General features: G+C 37.0%; 1 protein-coding gene across 1 annotated transcript in view; it reads left to right on the forward strand.

Annotated features, from left to right (window-relative positions):
- The window catches only part of LOC144963159 (dynein axonemal heavy chain 6-like), a 139,919-nt gene that overhangs the window by 113,861 nt on the left and 5,655 nt on the right, over positions 1-20,403 (forward strand). The window contains exons 70-82 of the mRNA XM_078896871.1: positions 422-548; positions 1,495-1,644; positions 2,787-2,951; positions 4,481-4,671; positions 5,804-5,897; positions 7,409-7,649; positions 9,891-9,991; positions 12,237-12,341; positions 13,992-14,106; positions 15,206-15,352; positions 17,105-17,250; positions 18,327-18,413; positions 18,926-19,018. Of these exons, the coding sequence (XP_078752997.1) occupies positions 422-548; positions 1,495-1,644; positions 2,787-2,951; positions 4,481-4,671; positions 5,804-5,897; positions 7,409-7,649; positions 9,891-9,991; positions 12,237-12,341; positions 13,992-14,106; positions 15,206-15,352; positions 17,105-17,250; positions 18,327-18,413; positions 18,926-19,018 (1,762 nt within the window). The remainder of the gene's footprint in view (positions 1-421; positions 549-1,494; positions 1,645-2,786; positions 2,952-4,480; positions 4,672-5,803; positions 5,898-7,408; positions 7,650-9,890; positions 9,992-12,236; positions 12,342-13,991; positions 14,107-15,205; positions 15,353-17,104; positions 17,251-18,326; positions 18,414-18,925; positions 19,019-20,403) is intronic.

Genomic DNA, 20,403 nt, shown 5'->3' on the forward strand with positions numbered 1-20,403 from the left:
CTCTCTCTCTCGATCTATCAATCTATATAGCTCTATTTCTCTCTCTCTCTCTCTCTATCTATCTATCTATCTATCTATCTATCTATCTATCTATCTATCTACATATCTATCTATCTATTTATTTCTCTTTCCATTTATTGCTTTATCTAGGCAGTTATCTATATATCTTTCTAGCTGTCTGGGTGTCTTCTTTTGCTCTTTCTCTTTTGCGTCCATTCAATAATGATGATGATGATGATGATGATGATGATGATGATGATGATGATGATGATGATGATGATGACAATGGAGGTGGTGTTGGTCATAGTGGTGGTAGTAGTGGAGGTGGTGTTGGTCATAGTGGTAGTAGTAGTGGTGGAGGTTGTTGTGATTATGTCGATGTTGTGTGTAATGCGTATGATTACCATGACATTTATTCCAGAGGACTCTTTGAGAGACACAAATTGATTTTTTCCTTCATGTTGTGCCAAGAGATAATGAAAGCAGCCAAGGAAATACCATCCAACCAATGGAATTTCTTTCTGCGTGGACCAGGTGCCATGGAAAAGGTAATTCCAATTCAGAATAGTGTTTGGAGCTGGTATTTTTATCAATTGTCATAATAAGAAATGAAAAGAATGGTGGGTGGCGCAGCGCAGGGATCGTATCTCTCATAGCTATGCGGAAGGTGCCGTAATCCTATGGCTATCGCATTGTTTCCTTGGGAATAACACTTTACACATAAAATGACACGACTTCTATGTAACTGAGCACAGCGTGGCTCAGCGGTATGGTCTTTGCTTAGTACCGGAAAGGTACCGAGTCCAACTACCCGCCGAGCTGTGTTGCCTTGAGCAAGTCATCTTGCCCTCGCTCACTTTGCGGCGCTGCGCTGCACAGCGGTTGATGCCTGGGTTATTTCAGTCTTCCCATGGAATAGACCCTGAATAAACCCCGGGGGATGAATAAAGGGAATTTCTTTTATCTAATATTTATTAGATTGACCAAAACTGTTCTGATAGTTGAAAAATGGCATCTACAGAAAAAAAGATTGATTCTTTTTAAACATTTGTCATTTTACAACAAGTATTCCGCCAAATATAAAACTCCCTTTATTCATCCCATAGGGAAATTTGTCTATAGGGTATATTCCAAGGAAAGACTGGAATAACCCAGGTGTCAGCCGCAGTACAGCGCCGCAAATTGAGCTAGGGGGAGGTGACTTGCTGAAAGCCACACAGCGCAGCGGCGGGTGATCGAACTCAGTACCTTTCGGGTACGAAGCAAAGACCGTACCACTGAGCCAGGCTGCCCCTTCTATGGTGGTATTTGTTATAAGTGAATACCAAGAATATTTCGTCCGTCTATCTGGATTATACATGAAATATTATCGTTTCTACTGTTTTTGATAATGGTTGAAGAAGGGTTTTGACCCCGAAACGTTTCGTGTTTTGGTATTTTGTTCTTCTTTTCTTTTTTTTATAAAGCTGTTACATCGATTTTTGTATCTGGTAGCATCGTGAGAAGAAACCAGTTACCTTGGAATGGCTTCCACTTTACACATGGAATATGGCCTGTGATCTCAGCGACATGTTCCCAACCTTTCGAGGCATTCACAAAGACTTGGATAAAACCCCAGTGTTTGTACAAATAGGAGAAATGGAGGCAAGATTATCTTTATACACATTTGTCTATTGCTAAACTATCTCTGTCTATCAATTTATCCGTTGATCTATCTACCTACCTACCTACCTATCTATCTATCTATCTATCTATCTATCTATCTATCTATCTATGTATGTGGTTATATGGTCTAGTGGTATGACACTCGCTTTTGGGTCGGAAGGTACTGGGTTCGAGCCTAACTAAACTATTTTATTAATAAACACAACTTTTCACCTTAATTTTATTAGACATTATATTTAAACGTTCTTTATTTATCTTTCACTATTTTATTATATTTCCCTACTTATCTATATGTCTATCTACAATCGTATATATAAATCAAATTCAACAGACAATTTCCGTTCACCTCTTTAGATCGGTTTCTTGATATTTTGCTACATTCCGACTTCCTGAAGATTGCGAGATAGCAAGAAACTGACCCTTAGAAGTCAACAAAAATGATCCTTTAAATATCACATATTATCTCATTCGTCTGTAGTGTTTCATAAATCCTGTTTCGTTAATAAAGGGAAAATCGGAAACGTCCACACTGTCTGTTTTCGTTTATCAAATTGAAGCTTACATTCAATTTCACATTGTTATTCATATATTTCTTTGAGCTTCGAGCAGCAACATTTAGATTACCCAGAATACATATGACAAAATGAATGACGAAAAAAGACTAATGAGGTTTCGAAAGTCAACTCCCCAATTATTGCGGCCATGTGGTCTGTAGTATGGCACTGGCTTTCGGATCTGAAGTTCCTGGATTCGAGCCTCTCGGCGCATAATTGAGTCATTGAAAAAGGCTCTTTACTCACATTCTCTCACGGTACTCAGGTGTAAAATGACTACCTGGCCGCTAACAACGTTCTCTGTCGGAAAAAAAAATGTAAAACGCCTAACAGGCGTCGTGTCTCGTTCTATATGTTAGGGTTTGCTGTAGGTCAGCGACCCATTGTAAAGCGCTTTGAGCACGTTTAGTGGATATTGCTGTATATAAAAGCACAATTTTACGGCTATGATGATGTTATGATAACATCGGGTATTCCCCATAAGTTTCCGGCTATGATGAAATAACCAAAATAACCAAAAGAGGTATAATATTATTGTCCCCATAACCCCATAAACAACAAATCAAGGTGGGAGCAAATGCCTCGCCAGAGACCACGATCTATGCGTATCCCGATCCACCAAAACCAGTGAATGGAGAAAAGCCAGCAGCAACTCGTGTCAACGGACACTGGAACCTGAGGCTGACTTCGTTTGAGAAACTGATGTTCGTCAAAGTCTTTGCTGAAGAAAAGGTAATAGTCCTTTCAAAGTAAATAAATGAAACCGATGTCAGTTTAATAGCCTCTCTCTCTCTCTCTCTCTCTCTCTCTCTCTCTCTCTCTCTCTCTCTCTCTAAGAATCATTTTTTTGAAAACCCGATCCACCCCCTTAAAAAATAACAATAAAAAAACATGTAATGTCTTTTCATTTATTCAAGCAAAAAGCAACGTTGGGAGAATATTCTGATAAGTGCATCTGCATAGTTTTGTAAATAAAGTGATGTGTATTTGTGAGAGCAACTGCAATGACCACAAATACACATCACTTTATTTACAAAACTATGTGGATACCACTCATTTGAATAATCTCTCGATGTTGCTTTTATTTCTTTGACCAGATGTGCACTTATTTGCAGGTCTGATAACCCAATTGTTGAAATGGAAATATAAAAAAATTACGCAAAGTATTGTCCATTACAACAATGTTAAATTCGACCCATAATTGCGTATAGATGTCAGACCTGCATATATGTACACGGTTTGACCCATTTCAGCTATTTTGATGAGTCGTAATGATAGGATTTTACAGATTTGGTTTTGTTTATGTTTATTTATTTATTGTTACTGTTTGTTTTTTGAAGGGGGTGGGTGGTGAATTTTTAATTTTTCTTGATTTTAGTCTTATCTTGTAATACAGGACAAGACACTCAAATATGTCAACATTAAAAGTTACGTATTTCTCTTCTGGGCCTTTTTGTGCAAATCTTTTAAGAGACACAATTGTTATTCCGACGCAAAAACAACAATTTTCAATGACGTCATGATGATGATTTTTTATTATTATAATTATTATTTTTATTGTTTGTGAAAAGTCGGGACTGCAATAATTCTTCCGTGTTCTCATGCATAAACAATGTAAGGAATTCCACAGAGAATATGCTGTATACATGAGAAATCATCAATAAAAACGTCTCCAGCTCCGATCCTTCATCTGCATTCACATTTAAACATATGCAACACAATAATATAACTTCCATTGAGTTTGTTTTCTTGTGGTTTCAATAACTGGCGCGATTGATTATTGGCAGCTTATGGTCAAAGACATGTGCATGTTCCTAAACTGCTTTTTAAAGAAGAAGAAGAAGAAGAAGAAGAAGAAGAAGAAGAAGAAGAAGAAGAAGAAGAAGAAGAAGAAGAAGAAGAAGAAGAAGAAGAAGAAAAAGAGGAGGATGAGGAGGAGGAGGAGGAGGAGGAGGAGGAGGAGGACATAAAGAAGAAAAATATGATGACGATGGTGATGAAGATGATGATGATGATGATGATGATGATGATGATGATGATGATGATGATGATGATGATGATGATGATGATGATGATGATGATGATGATGGTGAAAAAGATGATTATGATGATGATGATAATGATGATGATGATGATGATTATGACGATGATGATGATGATAATGATGATGATGATGATGATGATGATGATGATGATGATGATGATGATGATCATGATGATGATGATGATCATGATGATGATGTTCTCCCTTCATTAACCAGACCACCCACGCCATCCACGAGTTTGTGGCCTATAATTTGGGCAAACAATTCGTCGAAAGCCCCGATGTCAGCCTGTCAGATCTGTACGCTAACATGAATAAAGTCACACCCCTAGTTTTTGTCTTGTCCACTGGGTCAGACCCTATGGGTGCATTCTTAAGATTTGCCAGGGAGAGCGACGTTATTGACGAGTGAGTGTTTTGTTTGTTTTGTTTTATTTTTTTTTTGTTTGCTTGTTTGTTTTTCTGTTGTTTGATTTGTTTGTTTTTGTCTGGTAACGTCCCATACGATGTTCAATGGACTCTTGATTGTTTGCTGGGAAGTATCGCCCTTGTTTTTCAATTATTTGTTTGGTAATTTAGTATTTCGAGTAATTCTACACACCAGATCTTGTTGAGTGTGTTAGGGCATTAGGATGTTCGGAGACTTGTATGTATTATTTTGCATGTTCATCACAGACTTGTCACTAATCCAGATTTAATCGGCATATTGAGTGAATGCATTATCGACCAAATCCAGTCCCTTGATTATTGGACGAAAAATAATTACAAAAACCTTTCAACATGTGACTGGTATCTCTCAATGTTGTGACTTGTTGTTTTAATGAATTGTTTGATTTTTTGTGAGTTTTCTTCCCACAAATCCCCCAAAAAGAGCGTTTACATGCGTGTGTCCTCAAAATAATACCCACTGTATTGGACACAATTTGGGATAGAAATATGTGATAAATGCATTCACCAATCACATAATTTTTGGTGGCCACATTTAGCCAAATTTGGATGGAGATTTTTTCCGCTAGAGATTTGCAAACCAAAATTTAGTCATTGTTATCAATATTTTGACATCACGCAATTGTTTCCTATTGTTTCTTTTGTTGCCTCCAGCAGCAGCTTCTAATGGTGCCCACACTATTATGTTATGACGATCTATCCAATCAGCAAATGCCGTACCGCATTCGTGCACCGTCGCAAATCCACTCGGAAGCTTCGTCACAACACACCATTCACCTAGATGCTCTGCGGTTTCGGGATTTTGTCCACATCGGGTACATGTTGGTCAGGTGGAAAGTCCCCACTGATGAAGCGATTTTGCCATGAGGCAGGTCCTCGACCGAAGCCGATTCGCTACCACCCAGTGTCTCCTCTTACTGGTGGAGAAGCCTGGCAACTTCTCCCCAAGTTTAGAGGAGTGCATGTCCCCGCCCCCTCGAGGGATTGTATTCGTACAAACCGACTTTCATCTTGTATAATATGCATCTCTGTTGCCTCCGGCATCGGTTTGTTCCTGAGTTAATTCTTAACCAATTTCTTTTCAAATTCGTAGCGTGGCCTCTATCTCCTTGGGTCAAGGTCAAGGTCCCGTGGCTGAAAAGATGATCAGGAAAGCTGCAAGTGAAGGACACTGGGTCTTTTTACAGGTCTGTTTATCTTGCTTATAAAATGAGCTACGTATGAGAAAGAACGAAAAATTGACGTAACCCAGCTCTTTGTTATTGTTTTTAGACAGCTATTTTGGTGATTAGTTCTCGTTAAACTACATCAATCAGATTATAAATGTTCTTGTTTACACCTTGTTTTCTGTGATGGTATATTAAAAAATTGAGCTTAAAAATTGAGCTTTATATAGCGCAATATCCACTAAATGTGCTTAAAGCGCTTTACATTGGGTCCCTGGTCAACAGCAACATTTAACATGTAGGACGGGACATGACGCCTGTTAGGTGATATTACAATTTTTCGGACAAAGACAACGTTGTTAACGACCAGGTATTCATTTTACACCTGAGTACGGTGAGAGAATGTGAGTAAAGAGCCTTTTCCAAGGACTCAACTATGCGCCGAGCGCAAGGCTCGAACCCAGGACCTTCCGACCCGAAAGCGAGTGTCATACCACTACACCACATAGCCGCACAATTATTACAATATACCAACACACAAAAACAAGGTATAATCAAGAATGTTGATAATCGGATTGATATAATTTAGTGAGAACTAATCACCAGAATGGCGGGCGGATGTTGTGAGTTTTTACCTAAACGCATAAAATAAATTCTCTCAAAACGGTATTATGTTCGGGGCTAACTAGATGTTAAAAAGTGATATCAAAGTTATTTTTTTTAAAACCAGGATTATGGTCTTTTAATTTTTTATCATTCAAATGACAAAAACCCACTGTCATTGATAATGTATAACAACTTAATCTAGTGGTTCTTCAGAGCTATTAGGCCCGTAGAGCAGGAGTTTTTCCTGGTATGTATCTATAACGTGAGACGGACAACAGCATATGCTGCTACCCTTTTGGTAGGATTCTAGTCTTTTACAAAATACTTTACTTTCCGCAAGATCTAAAAGACCCACCTAACTACGAGGACACACAGGGAGATTAGGAAAAAAAATCTCAACATCACCCGGGTTCATTTTTGGTCCCTTTGCGTGTGAAACGAGTCCTCCTCTGCCAACTGAAACTCAACCAAAGAATCAAGTTGGGTTCTTAGTATAGATTCAATTTTAAATATTTAAATCACTCGGACGTAAGATCGCTTTGACGCAGGGGATCACATACCCCCCATGTTTTGCCCCAGCGGCAATGAAAAGTCAGGTTTAAAGCGATAGCACACCGTGTAAACCTTCTAAATGTCCGTCATTGATAAATATAAAACTAGGATATAAAGAAAACTATTTATTGTACTGATCAAAAATGCATATATCAAATTCAAGAAAAAGAACTAATGACTTATCACTGAACATTTTTCAGGCTTACAACCTTTCTTCAGAAAAATGGCAACTGAAACTGAAGAAGGGCGCTCATTCCAAAACCAGATGTTTTGCTTATATTGTTTAATGAAAGGTAATTTTAGAAGCTAAAAGTGATAATAATGTAATCTTTGACCTCCGTTCCTCTGCGACATTTCATTGGTCCTCCCACTAGAACTGTCATCTGGCAGCGTCCTGGATGTTGTCCATGGAAAATCTCATCAAGTACATGCAAGAAGGTTCTGACGATGTCCACAGGAACTTCCGACTGTTCTTGTCCTCCATGCCCGCCAAGCACTTTCCGGTCAGCGTTCTTCAGAACTCGGTCAAGGTCACGAATGAACCGCCACGAGGAATTCGGGCTAATCTGAGACGGGCATTTTCAGAGATGACCAAAAGCTTCTTTGAAACGCACCGTAAGTATATTTATTTAGTCCAATCCAATCCAATCTAATCCAATCCATACTGTTTCAGCTTCTAAAATAAACGCAACATATTTCAAATACGACATATATTCAACTCATCGTCTCAAGCGTTATTATGTCGAGATGGATTGGGTGCTGGAATTTGAGTTTATATTGGGTTTTTAAAATTTTTTACTACTTCTTTTGGTGGAGCGGTGGAAACGATTTGATCACATCTTACGTCGAGTTCATAACACCCCAGCCCAAACTGCAATGACAAAATATTTCCAATATAGCATCAAATTTGGAAGTAGACCACTGACATCAATAGTAACTACAGTGAACCAGGATCTCTCTACATATCAGAAATATCTGAATTCAGATGAGACAGAATTAATCCCTGATGAACTAAGAAAAACTGCAGTGCCCTCCGAACTAAAGTCACAACAAGATCTTGACAGCTTCAAAATCTAGCCCAGAATCATGACCAATGGAAACAATTAACAACATGGATGGAGAACAGCTATACTCCTCAAATCTTAAAACTCTGTGGCTGAGTCACACAATCCTCAGCAAACGTCATTCAGGCTTACTACTAAGATACTTACTTACTTTTGGTGGAGAAAAAAATACATTTTTCTACATTGCCAAAAACAAACTCAGTGATCGTATTTCTTATCATATTCATTAAAAATTCACTTTCCAGGATCCCACTCATCCTGAGATCTTACCGTATTGAGACGGTGAGTCACTTATGACTCACCGCCTCAAACTGTATTTTGTTTGTGAGTTTTAGATTTAAGTCGCAAAAATAAATGAAACAGTCTATATTTTTAAAGCAATAGGCTTAGAGTTAATATTTACTTCCAATGAATGCGTGTAAATCCTGTCTGTATTTTACATCTCATGAATGAATGAAGAATAAATGAATGAATGAATGAATACATGAATAAATGAATGAATGAATAAATGAATGAATGATGAATAAATGAATGAATGATGAATAAATGAATGAATGAATTAATTAATGAATAAATGAATGAATAAATGAATGAATGAATGAAGGAATGAATGAACCAATGAAAGATAAATGAATGAATGAATAAATGAATGAATGAATAAATGAATGAATGAATGAAGGGTGAATTTGACTTGTTATCATCTATCGTTGTGATGTTATTATGAATTCCATTAAGGCTCAATAAAGCAAAACCTACCTTATTTAATACTGAAAATTCAATTCTAGGTCAAAAATATAAGACTATGTTTAAGTAGGTATTTATTCGAAGAGAATTAGTATATTTTTCTTACATTGTAAGAAAAAAAACACTTATAAATTCATTACATATTTTTATGACTTACTTAATTCTCATCGAGCCATAGTGCGCATAAGGCATTTACCAAGGACTTCCATTTCAGTCTGCCGACTGCCTGAACACTTATGTTATTCCAGGTTAGGCTAGCCTCTTTCACCTCTTTAGCTTCTTCTTCTCCTTTCCTTTGTGGGTTGTGACTTCAATGTTAAAGATCCCACAGACCACACGATTTATTCTCTTCCATCGGAGATGTGAGACCGCCTGATTGTGTCAATGTCGATTGTATGAACGAATACAAGTGAGCATTGAATGTTTAGTAGGGAACAATAAACTTGGATGGATTCCTCCAAAACACGGATCACTCCTATGTTTCCTATGATTTTAACTATAGATATTATGCGCTTGGCTAAGGAGTTCACAACATTGCCATCCGGAAATGTAACGGACTAACACACAAAACTATGAATAACAATGATCGTTATTAGTCAGGTTGATACCGTTTAGTGAGAATTACTCATAAACGCGGATGGCAAAAAACAATAACAAAGACCTGAGTGACGTCAACTTCGAACTATCTATACATTTACTTTTTGGCAATGGGTTCACTCTGACATAATGCTGTTTAAAGATGATTGGTCACCTATGTCCCTTTGTACTGGAGATATTTGGACGTGGAAGAAGTGCTTAGGTGTCTTGAATTAAAATAAAATTATAATTTTGATTTGAAAATATTTTTTTGCTTTATAATGAAAAAGTATCAATTTTTAATATTACAGAATTTATTGTTTTCATTATGAGGAAAATTGTAATATACACCAGTTTGTAGCATTGATTATAATGTACTAAAGCTGTCAGTTTTAAATTATTTGGTTAATGATGTCTATCTTATCGCAATGTGATATCTTATCTTACATCATGCTATCTTTTTCTCTTTCAGCTCTCGAGATTAATTGGTGTAGAATGGTCTTTGGCTTGTGTTTCTTCCACGCAGTCATTTTAGAAAGAAAGAAGTTTGGCCCACTTGGCTGGAATATTACGGTAAGCCACTATATATTCGTCTAAATTGTCTCCTCCACGAATCTATGTTCGAAGAATACTCTGATGTTTTTAATATTACATAATTCATATAACAGACCTGGCTACTAATACGAAATATTTTTAGAATTACAAAATTTAATCTCCATTTACAGAACTTTCTGAGCCTCTCTAGGTCATTAAAACGTGTTGAAAATGAAAGTCGATGCCAGAATTTTGAAAGGTTGTTTAATCCTTGTGATGGTCAATTGTTGATTTTTAAATTTAACTATAGCGACTTCAATTTTTATCTCCTGAAAATACGAATTTATTAACTGATATAAAATATTTAAATTTTTCTTACCAAAAGAAATTGAGCTTTCTTATATAACACAATATCCACTAAACGTGCAACACGTATCATTAGAACGAGACATGATGCCTGTCAGGTGATATTGCATTTTTTCCAACAAAGACAACGCTGTTAACGGCCAGGTACTCATTTTACACCTGAGTAGGGTGAGAAAATGTGAGTAAATAGCCTTTTCCAAGGACTCAACTATGCGTCAAGCGAGGTTCTAACTCATAACTTTCTGATCCAAAAGCGAGTGTCATACCACAAGACCACATAGCCACATTAAACATTAAGCTTCTTACTGGATTTTAAATTGTATCAAACAAAACTGTATTTAAATTGTAGGATGACACATGCAGTCTTTAGAAATACAATTCTGCAAGATTACGCTGCCGTATTTTGAAAAAAAACAAAAAAACAAATGTTATTAAAGATTTTACCAGAATACCCGTCCTTCTAATATCGATTGATTAAAATGGCCCTCCTTTTGGCAAAAACTCTCAAACCTAGGACTTTGCGAAGTAATGTTGATTTCAGTTAGCAAAGCAAATAATATTATGGTACAAACACCTAAATGCAGCTATTGCTATCGTTTTGATGAAACCTTTTGATGCATGCATTAATTTTAGATAGGCAATCACTAATCTCCAAAAACACGTATATTATTATGCCCCTTTGGATTTGGGGAAAACCTGATTTTTCCAAAGCATTTAAGGAATAATATTATAAGCCGTCCTTGTTATCCTTTGTAAAAAAAAATGTCGGAGATCAAGATTATTTATTATTCTCGGATATGCAACCACAATTTTGACTAAAAATAGATTTTGACGCGGAATGAAATCCTGACCACAATGATAATTTTTTAATGTCAATTCGTATAATTCTAGAATCAATCCTTGTAAATATAAAGAATACGTGTTTATAAGAAATACATAATATATATCAGGTCAACTGAGGGTCTAGTTAAATTCTTGAACTCGTGCTTTTGATATTTTGAACTCATTCCCATGCGAGCGCACGACCAAGATCGTCCAACGGCATTGTGAACGTTGATGACCACAATGTTATTTTTTAACGTCACATCGTATAATTCTAGAATCAATCATTGTAAATATAAAGGATTATTTTTTTATGGATAATATGCGCTTGGCTAAGAAACTCACAACATTGCCATCCAGAAGTATATCTGATCAACATACAAAACTATGTGTAACCTTGAACGTTCATAGTCTGGTTAATACAGTTTAGTGAGAATGACTCATAAACATGGATGGCAAAAAGCAATAACAAAGACCTGAGTGATGTCAACTTCGTTCTATCTATAAGAAATCGTCTATATCAGGTCAAATGAGGGTTATGATAGTTAAATTCTTGAACTCGTGCTTTTGATATTTTGAATTCATTCCCAAGTGTGCGTGGTACCAAGATCGCCCAACGGCGGCACTGTGAACGTTAAAAATTAGAATAGCAGGAATTCAAGAATTTTTATAATTGTATGCAAACGAGCGAGTACAAAATTCAACCCGCGTTAAATGGAGCCATTAAGCCATTCGCCTCGGGTGTGAATAAGTTGCTGGCTATAGGCAGTGACGGATATTGTCTTTTGAGTGTTAGTACAAAAAGGACCCCTAACCGTCGACTGTTACTGTATGAAATGAAAATTAATATGGTTCCATGTGGTCTTCTGGACTGATAAAAGAAATATTGTGAAGCGCATTGGGCATGGTTAATATGTGGAGAAGTTTAATATGCACATTCATATTTATTTATCTTAGATGTTTATATATATATATATTATATATATATATATATATATATATATATATATATATATATATATATATATATATATATATATATATATCATATATATTTATTTCCGAATTCAATTAATAAAATGTCTTCTATTCACAGTACGCATTCAGTGACAGTGATCGGGACTGTGCCCTTCTCAACCTAGAGATGTTTTGTCAAAACAGCCGAATTGCCTGGGACACTCTCATCTACATAACTGGGGAGGTAGGTTGCAAGATCTGTTACTTTAACAGTGTGTCAGTGTTACGACACTCTCATCTACATAACTGGGCAGGTAGGTTACACGATGTGTTGCTTTATTGGTGTGTCAGTGTTACGACACTCTCATCTACATAACTGGGCAGGTAGGTTGCAAGATTTGTTACTTTAACAGTGTGTCAGTGTTACGACACTCTCATCTACATAACTGGGCAGGTAGGTTGCAAGATTTGTTACTTTAACAGTGTGTCAGTGTTACGACACTCCCATCTACATAACTCAGAAGGTAGTTTACACGATGTGTTACTTTAACCACATGTCAGTATTACGACACTCTCATCTCCATAACTCGGGAGTTTTGTTACTTAAAGGTATGTCAGTGTTACGACACTCCCGTCTACATAACCCAGGAGGTAGGTTACACGATGTGTTACTTTAATGGTGTCAGTATAACGACACTCTCATCTTCATAACTCGGGAGGTAGGTACAACATGTGTTACTTTTAATGGAGTGTCCGCTTTACGACACTCTCATCTACACAACTAAGAAGGTAGGTTACACGATGTTTCACTTTAACGGTGTGTCAGTGTTACGACACTCTTATCTACATACTGGAGAGGTAAGTTACATGCATGATGCCTTGCAATAGTATGAAAGTACATTGATTGCGTAGCTGGATCTGTTAGATCTGGCGGGAAGCAATAGCGTCCCATCCAATAGGTAGCAAGCAGAAACAATTATAAACTTCAGTTCAATGAGCGTTTTTGGCTCTAATGGACTACTTTTTTTTAATCAGCCATGTTTCGGAATTATATATTTCTATTGTGAATTGATGAAACTCATTTGTTTTCAATTAGGCCTAAAACCCAACCCAAATACCGATCGACAGGTCAACATGCGTGTAGCTATTGAGTGAATACATTATAGACCAAATTCAGTTACTTGATTGAAATACAAAGAGCTTGTTGTTTTCAGGAATTATTTGGTTCTGTGAGTTTTATTCACTCTTAGAAACGCCTAGAAACCATCCCCCCCCCCCCCCCCCAATGATGTCTACATGTGTGATGTCCCCTTGTTAGTGTTTAGTGTTTACTGTGTTGGACACAACATAGGAACGGAATCTGTGATAAACATATTCACCTAATACAACTTTATGGATAAATTGCACTGAATATGGTATGTGCATTAATAATATTATTTATCATGATTTCTTGCATCTTAAAGATTGCTTTTTACCGCATTTACAGTTTTGTGGTCTTGTGGTATGATACCTGCCTTCGGATCGGTAGGTCCCTGGTTCGAGTCCCGCTCTTGGGGGCGCTAAATTGGGTTCTTGGAACACTCCTTACTGGCATTCTCTCATCGCCCTTGGGTGTAAAATGATTCCCTGGCGGTTAACAGTGTTGTATCTTTCGCAACAGATATTATAGTAACGCCTTGTAGATGTCATGTTTTGTCCCACATGTTAAGTGTTGCTGTTGGCTTGTGACTTCTTGTAAAGCGGTTTAAACGCATTAAGTGGGTATTGCGCAATATAAAAATGGTCAAGAAGCAGAAGTTAAGTACGAAAGAAAGAAAAAAGAAAGAAAGAATTCTTCTTTCATATTGAGAACATTTAATGAACAATAAATTCTAACAATGGTACATCTTCCCAGATTACTTATGGAGGTCGCGTGACAGACGCCCAAGATCAACGATGCCTGAAAACCATTCTGAAAAATTTCTTCTATCCAGAAACTCTCAATAGAAAATACAAATACTCGCCATCAGGTAAAATAAGAATTCTTCTTTCATATTGAGAACATTTAATGAACAATAAATTCTAACAATGGTACATCTTCCCAGATTACTTATGGAGGTCGCGTGACAGACGCCCAAGATCAACGATGCCTGAAAACCATTCTGAAAAATTTCTTCTATCCAGAAACTCTCAATAGAAAATACAAATACTCGCCATCAGGTAAAGTGTACTTGAAAAAACCTGAAATATGTAGATAACTTTAACTAGATGAAGCTTTTATGCCTTATGATCTCAATGATTTATTTACTCTCCTCGCAGACCATGAAGGACTTAATTTCATATAATACAAGTCGACTGTCAGGTGCCATTTGAAAATAGCATTCTTACACTATCTGTAACTAGTGTAAATTAATATACAATTCTTACACTCGTGCTTTTTGGAATTCCGGACGTGTTCCCAACGAGCTTGCGAATGCACGTTGGGAACAAAGTTCGAATTCCAAAACGCAAGAGTGTAAGAAATCTTTTATTCTACTTCTCAATCCATTTCGATTTCGTGTACTCTGAGTTAAAGACATTTTCAAAAATATTTAAATGATACTTCTTTTTTCAAAAATCTAATATTAGTGAAATTCGACATTTGTTATCTGACGTCACAAATTATTATTTTAAACTTGATACCATTATGTATTACTATTTAGGGAGAAGAGTAGTATAATACCTAAAAACGTCTCAATCGGCGACACATTTTTGCCATGATTACCACGCACCCTGTCACTGATATTGCTCAACTTGGCTTGACTTTATTACAAAGTGAGATATCTTCTCTACGCCACTTTCTACCTCCTTTGTGGCGTCAGTGTCTATGACTTGGGCTATGCGATCTCAAATTTTTTTTGTCGTTTTTCTACTTTGACATAACGACTGACACACCGAAAAGTGAATGATACAGTAGTAGACAAAGCAGAGAGAATTTGTAAGAACAATAATCACTTTAAGTGTTGTTATTGCCTTGGGCCCCTTGTAAAGAGCTTTGAGTATACCTGATAGATCTTTTATAATATAAATGTTCACTTTCTTTGTTATTTAATCTAATTTTTGTTTGTTTTATTTATCTTTCGTCACCAGGTATATATTTCGCACCTTACTCGAGAAGTATGAGCGCACACCTAAAATACATCGAGTCATTGCCAGTTCAGGACGAACCAGAGATTTTTGGCATGCATGAAAATGCCAACTTGGCATTCCAAATGAATGAAACGAGCACCCTCATAGGTATGTAAAACCAATGTGGAATAATTTATATTGGTTTGAGGGTACCTTCATTACATTGTTGAAACCATAACAAACTGAGTGATCAGTTTAGGCAATGTTTTTCATTCTCCTCAATAAAACAGAAAAACAAGCTTACCCGAGTCTCATATTCTTGAGTAAAAAATGAAAAAATAGTCCTTCAGAGCCATGAGACCCATGGAACCGGAGTTTATCCCGGTTTCTATAGCGTGAAACGTACGTTAGCAATTGCTTGCTACCCTTTGGATAGGACGCTAGTCTATCGCAAAGTACTTTCCACCAGATCCAACAGACCCAGCTACCCAATTACTGCTGGGTGGACATGGAGGTCGGGAGGGTCAGAAAAAAGATTTCGAATGCACCCGGGATCAATCTCGTTTTCTTTGATTGTGAAGCGAGTGCTCTACCAACTGAGATATCGGGACCCCCATATTCTTAACGATGAATTCAGTTTTTAGCCTCTCAACCAGTCCGACATGACACCGTCAACTAACCGTGTTAGAACAGTGGCATCGCTTTCGAGAATAAGATCTAAACAAATGTGTATGAAAGGTACCAGACAAAGCAAGAAAGAAAAATACAAGAAAAAAAAACCATCCCCCCAAAAAAAAATCAATCTTCCTCGACTGGGGATCGAACTTCAGACCTTCAGATTACCGGTCAGACGCGCTAACCATTACACCACAGAAAAGTGAGATAAACTGAATGACTTAAGTCTCCTTTGGTGTTGATCGGAAAAAAAAACGCGAATGTAATGACTTCTTATACTACGTCGTGTGCGGCTATGTTGTCTTGTGGTATGAGACTACCCTTTGGGTCGGAAGGTCTAGGGTTTAAGCCCCGCTCCTGGCGGCGCATAGTTGATTCCTTGGCGAAGGCTCTTTACTCACATTCTCTCACAAACATTCGGGTGTAAAATGATTACCTGGCCGTTCACAGTGTTGTCTCTCGCCGAGAAAAAAAAAAATAATATCGCCTAAGAGGCGTCATGTCTTTTCGCCAACATGTCATGTCTTGTAAAGAGCCTTGTGTGCAATAAGTGGATATTGCGCTATAGCTCAAATATAAAGTTTATCTCATTATAATATTTGGCTATCTTCAATACATATTTGGATAGCTTGGGGACTATTGAATCCAATTGCCCCCAGCTATCAGACCTGTAACTGAAATTACGAGCGTGTTGGTTTCAGCGAATTGTATAAGAGAAACGCCCCATCTTACACTTGGACGATATGTTTCCCTGCTTGGGGCCAAAAATATAGGTATAGTGCTGCGCAATCAGGATTTAGAGAGATGTGATGAAGCCATTAAAAAATATGTATATTATTTATCAAGCAAATGTGTGGTTTGGGGCTCATCGATAAGGTGTCTCGTCTTGTCAAAAATAGCAAGCTATGTTAAGCCTGGTCAACTGCCAGATGGGTGACAGTGTTTGTGGAAGACTCTGGTCTCAACGGTGTGTTCTTGGGTAAGGCACCAAATACATAAAACCCCACTGGACTCTGGTGTTAATAATTCCCTGACAATAGAGTGACTGTTAACACAAAACGGACGCCTAGCAGGCGTTTGTTGGTAATGTATGAAATGGAAATATAGTTCCATATGGCTTTCTGAGGGAATAAATGAAACCTTGTGAAGCGTATTGAGCATGGTAAATCGGAAATGCTCCATATAAATGTTCATATTCATTTCATTTTATTATTTATTATTCTTTCTTATTGATATTTTCGTCAGGGACCATCATCGACATTCAGCCCCGTGTGTCATCTGAGGAAGGTGGGATGTCAAATGATGATATTGCCTACGAGATGACAGATAGGATTCTCGAAAGACTTGTTGATAATCTCAACATGGAACGCGCTCTGCCGGACTTGTTCGTTGTAAATAGTATACTTGAATGCATTACATAGTATCTCCCCCACCCCACCTCTCTCTCTCTCTCTCTCTCTCTCTCTCTCTCTCTCTCCTCTCTCTCTCTCTCTTCTTTCTTTCTTTCTTTCTTTCTCTCTTCTTAATCTTTAAATGCATATATATATATATATATATATATATATATATATATATATATATATATATATATATATATATATATATATCTACACCTAATTTTATGTTAGACAGTCATCGTCTGTCTCCACTTTTTGAAGATTTTCAGATATTACATACATGACAACATGATTTCAAATCGATTTTGTTCAAATCCAGTGATGAGCTCAAATTTTTGTACAAAAGAGTGGTTTAAGTTTATATACAGTTAATAACAACAAAAAATAAAGTTTAAACTGTTATTTTTTCAGTCTGAAGAATGATTGAGATAGAATTAGTTGATTCTCAGCTCACGAGTTATTGGTTACTTTTATAACGTAATGTGCTCAACGCGCTTTACATGGAGTCCCTTGACAACAGCAACACTGAACTGGTATGACGAGACGACGCTTTTATGGTGATATTACTTTTTTCGACAGAAACAACGCAGTTTACGGTCAAGTACTCATTTTACATCTGAGTAAAGTGAGAAAATATGAGTAATTAGTCTTATACAAAGACTCAACTTGAAGCCGCCCTGAGCAGGACTCGAACCTAGGACCTACCGGTTTGAAAGCAAGTGACATACCACTAGACTAAGAGAAAGAACTGAACAAGTGAGTATGAAAGGTGCCAGACAAAGCAAGAAAGAAAAATACAAGAAAGAAAAACCATCCCAAAAAATCAGTCGACCGGTAATCAAACGGTCTGAGGTTCGAACCCCAGTCGAGTCGACTGATTTTTTGGTTTTTCTATCTTACATTGTCTGGCACCTTTCATACACACTTGTTCAGTTATTTATCTTACACCGGTGCCTGCTCCTTAATTTCTTACAAAGCCTTACCTAACACGTCATTATAAAAACGTCTCCAAACTTTATCAACTCTTAAAATACTAATATTTGTTATGTTATCTTCTTTTTTTCTCTCAGCTGGATTCGAAAGGCAGACAGAACTCGTTGACTGTTGTGCTCACTCAAGAAGTAGATCGATTCAACAAGTTATTGGTGGTCATCAGGGTATGATAACAACATTACCATCGTTGTCAACTTCGTCATCATTTGCATCATCTTTCTTATCCTCATCACCATCTTCATCATCATCATCATTATCATCATCATCATCATTATCATCATCATCATCATCATATCAATCATGATCTGATCATCATCTTCATCATCATCATCATCGTCATCATCATCATCATCATCATCATCATCATCATCATCATCACCGTCATCTTTATCGTCATAATCATAATTACCATCATCAACAACACCATCATCCCTTTCATTATGAACATCAGCGCCATCATCTTTTTGACGTAAATACAATAAATATTCAAAAGTAAATTGCGTTACCTTAACTGTTAGGGTCGTTCCCTAAAAACAGTAACTGAAATAGACCAGATGCTTAACAGAACAAAACTTTAGACAATTTTCTATCATTTTAAACAATAGGTGGTTTTTTTCCACTGCGTTAATAATTGACAAGTTATATCAATTCATAATCCTATACTTTTTAAAACCAGAAATCTCTAGAACAGCTACAGAAAGCCATCAAAGGTTTTGTTGTGATGAGTGAAGAGCTGGAGAGCATCTACATTGCATTTTTGAACAACCAGGTAGATATGATATAATGTTTCCTAAATTGTAATTATTAGACTTGTAAATAATCCCAAAACAATCATTTCTATGGGTCCTTATATTTCAATGCGGCTGGAATCTGAACAAAAACAACTACACATATTAAAGAATTTTGGCCAGAAAACTAGTCCTTCAAATATCGATTGATTAAAATGCCCCTCATCTTTTCCAAAACTCTCAAACCGAAGACATCTTGTAGCTCTGAAGTACATGATCAGATGGACAGGCGTCGATCCTTGATGAGGGGATACTTTCTAGCCCCTCCCATCCACTTCTCCCGTAGTGATTAGGTAGCTGATTCTATTATAATTGGCTAAAAGAACTTTGTGATAAGCTACAGTCCTATCAAAAGGATAGTAAGCAATTGCTACTCTATCGCTTAACATTATGAAACCGGGATAAACTGCGCCACTATGGACATTTGTGGTGCTTAACGACCGCAATGGTCTCTGTGCAATTCACTCTGATGTAACAACTATTGACGCCATGAAACTGGACCTTTTAAAATACTTTCCCATCAAGGGACGGTTTGGGTCTATTTACAGGGAAATTCCTTCCAAATAAATCGATTTTGAGATTTTGGCGGAAAACGGTATTATATTATCTTAGAAACAATGTTATCGAAGTGCATCTTCTCAAAATGCACTATAAAGGAACGAAAAACGTAGTCGAAAGGGGTATAGGTATAGGGGTATAGGTATTCAAAAAACTGTGAAAAACGGAAATTATTTTGTGAATTTCCACACTTATGAATAAATATGAACCGTTATCTAGACCATTTTCACGGATTTGCCATGCTCATTGCGCTTTACAGTTCTTCATTTATTCCCCCAGCAGATCTTATAATATAACCATATTTCAATGCCTGTCCTTTTGTGTTCTGTCACTCTTATAATATCAGTCTTTGCCTGTAGTCAAGTACCTATTCACACCTGAGTGGAAGGAAATGTGTGTAAATTGCCTTTTAACCTTGTCAATGGATATTCCGCTATAAATAAGCTCATGATTAAAACTGCTCTCTTGTTGCAGATGGTAAGATGTTGGGTCATAGAATAATCGAAAGTGGGCTGGCTGTAAAGTAAATTATTTAATAATAATTTGATAGTAAATATCATTTTAAGTGCGCTTTAGGTCCCAGGCAATTGGGCGTGATCTTCCTACCCACCACTGAATCACTAAACCCTTTGGGTCCTGGGTGAAGGGCTCCCCTTTACAGTGTTCCTTTGTAAGTTGTTAGATTACAGACAAATGGGCGAGATCTCCATACCCATTACTGGAATCTTTAGAATTTCTGGGTAAAGGATCTCCTTTTACAGAGTTCCTTTGTCAGATAGGGAGGGGGTCCCAATATCTCAGTTGATAG

This window comes from Berghia stephanieae, chromosome 1 (genome assembly GCF_034508935.2).
Source record: "Berghia stephanieae isolate SIO BIC M18660-M18661 chromosome 1, UCSD_Bste_1.3, whole genome shotgun sequence".
Lineage (NCBI taxonomy): Eukaryota > Metazoa > Mollusca > Gastropoda > Nudibranchia > Aeolidiidae > Berghia > Berghia stephanieae.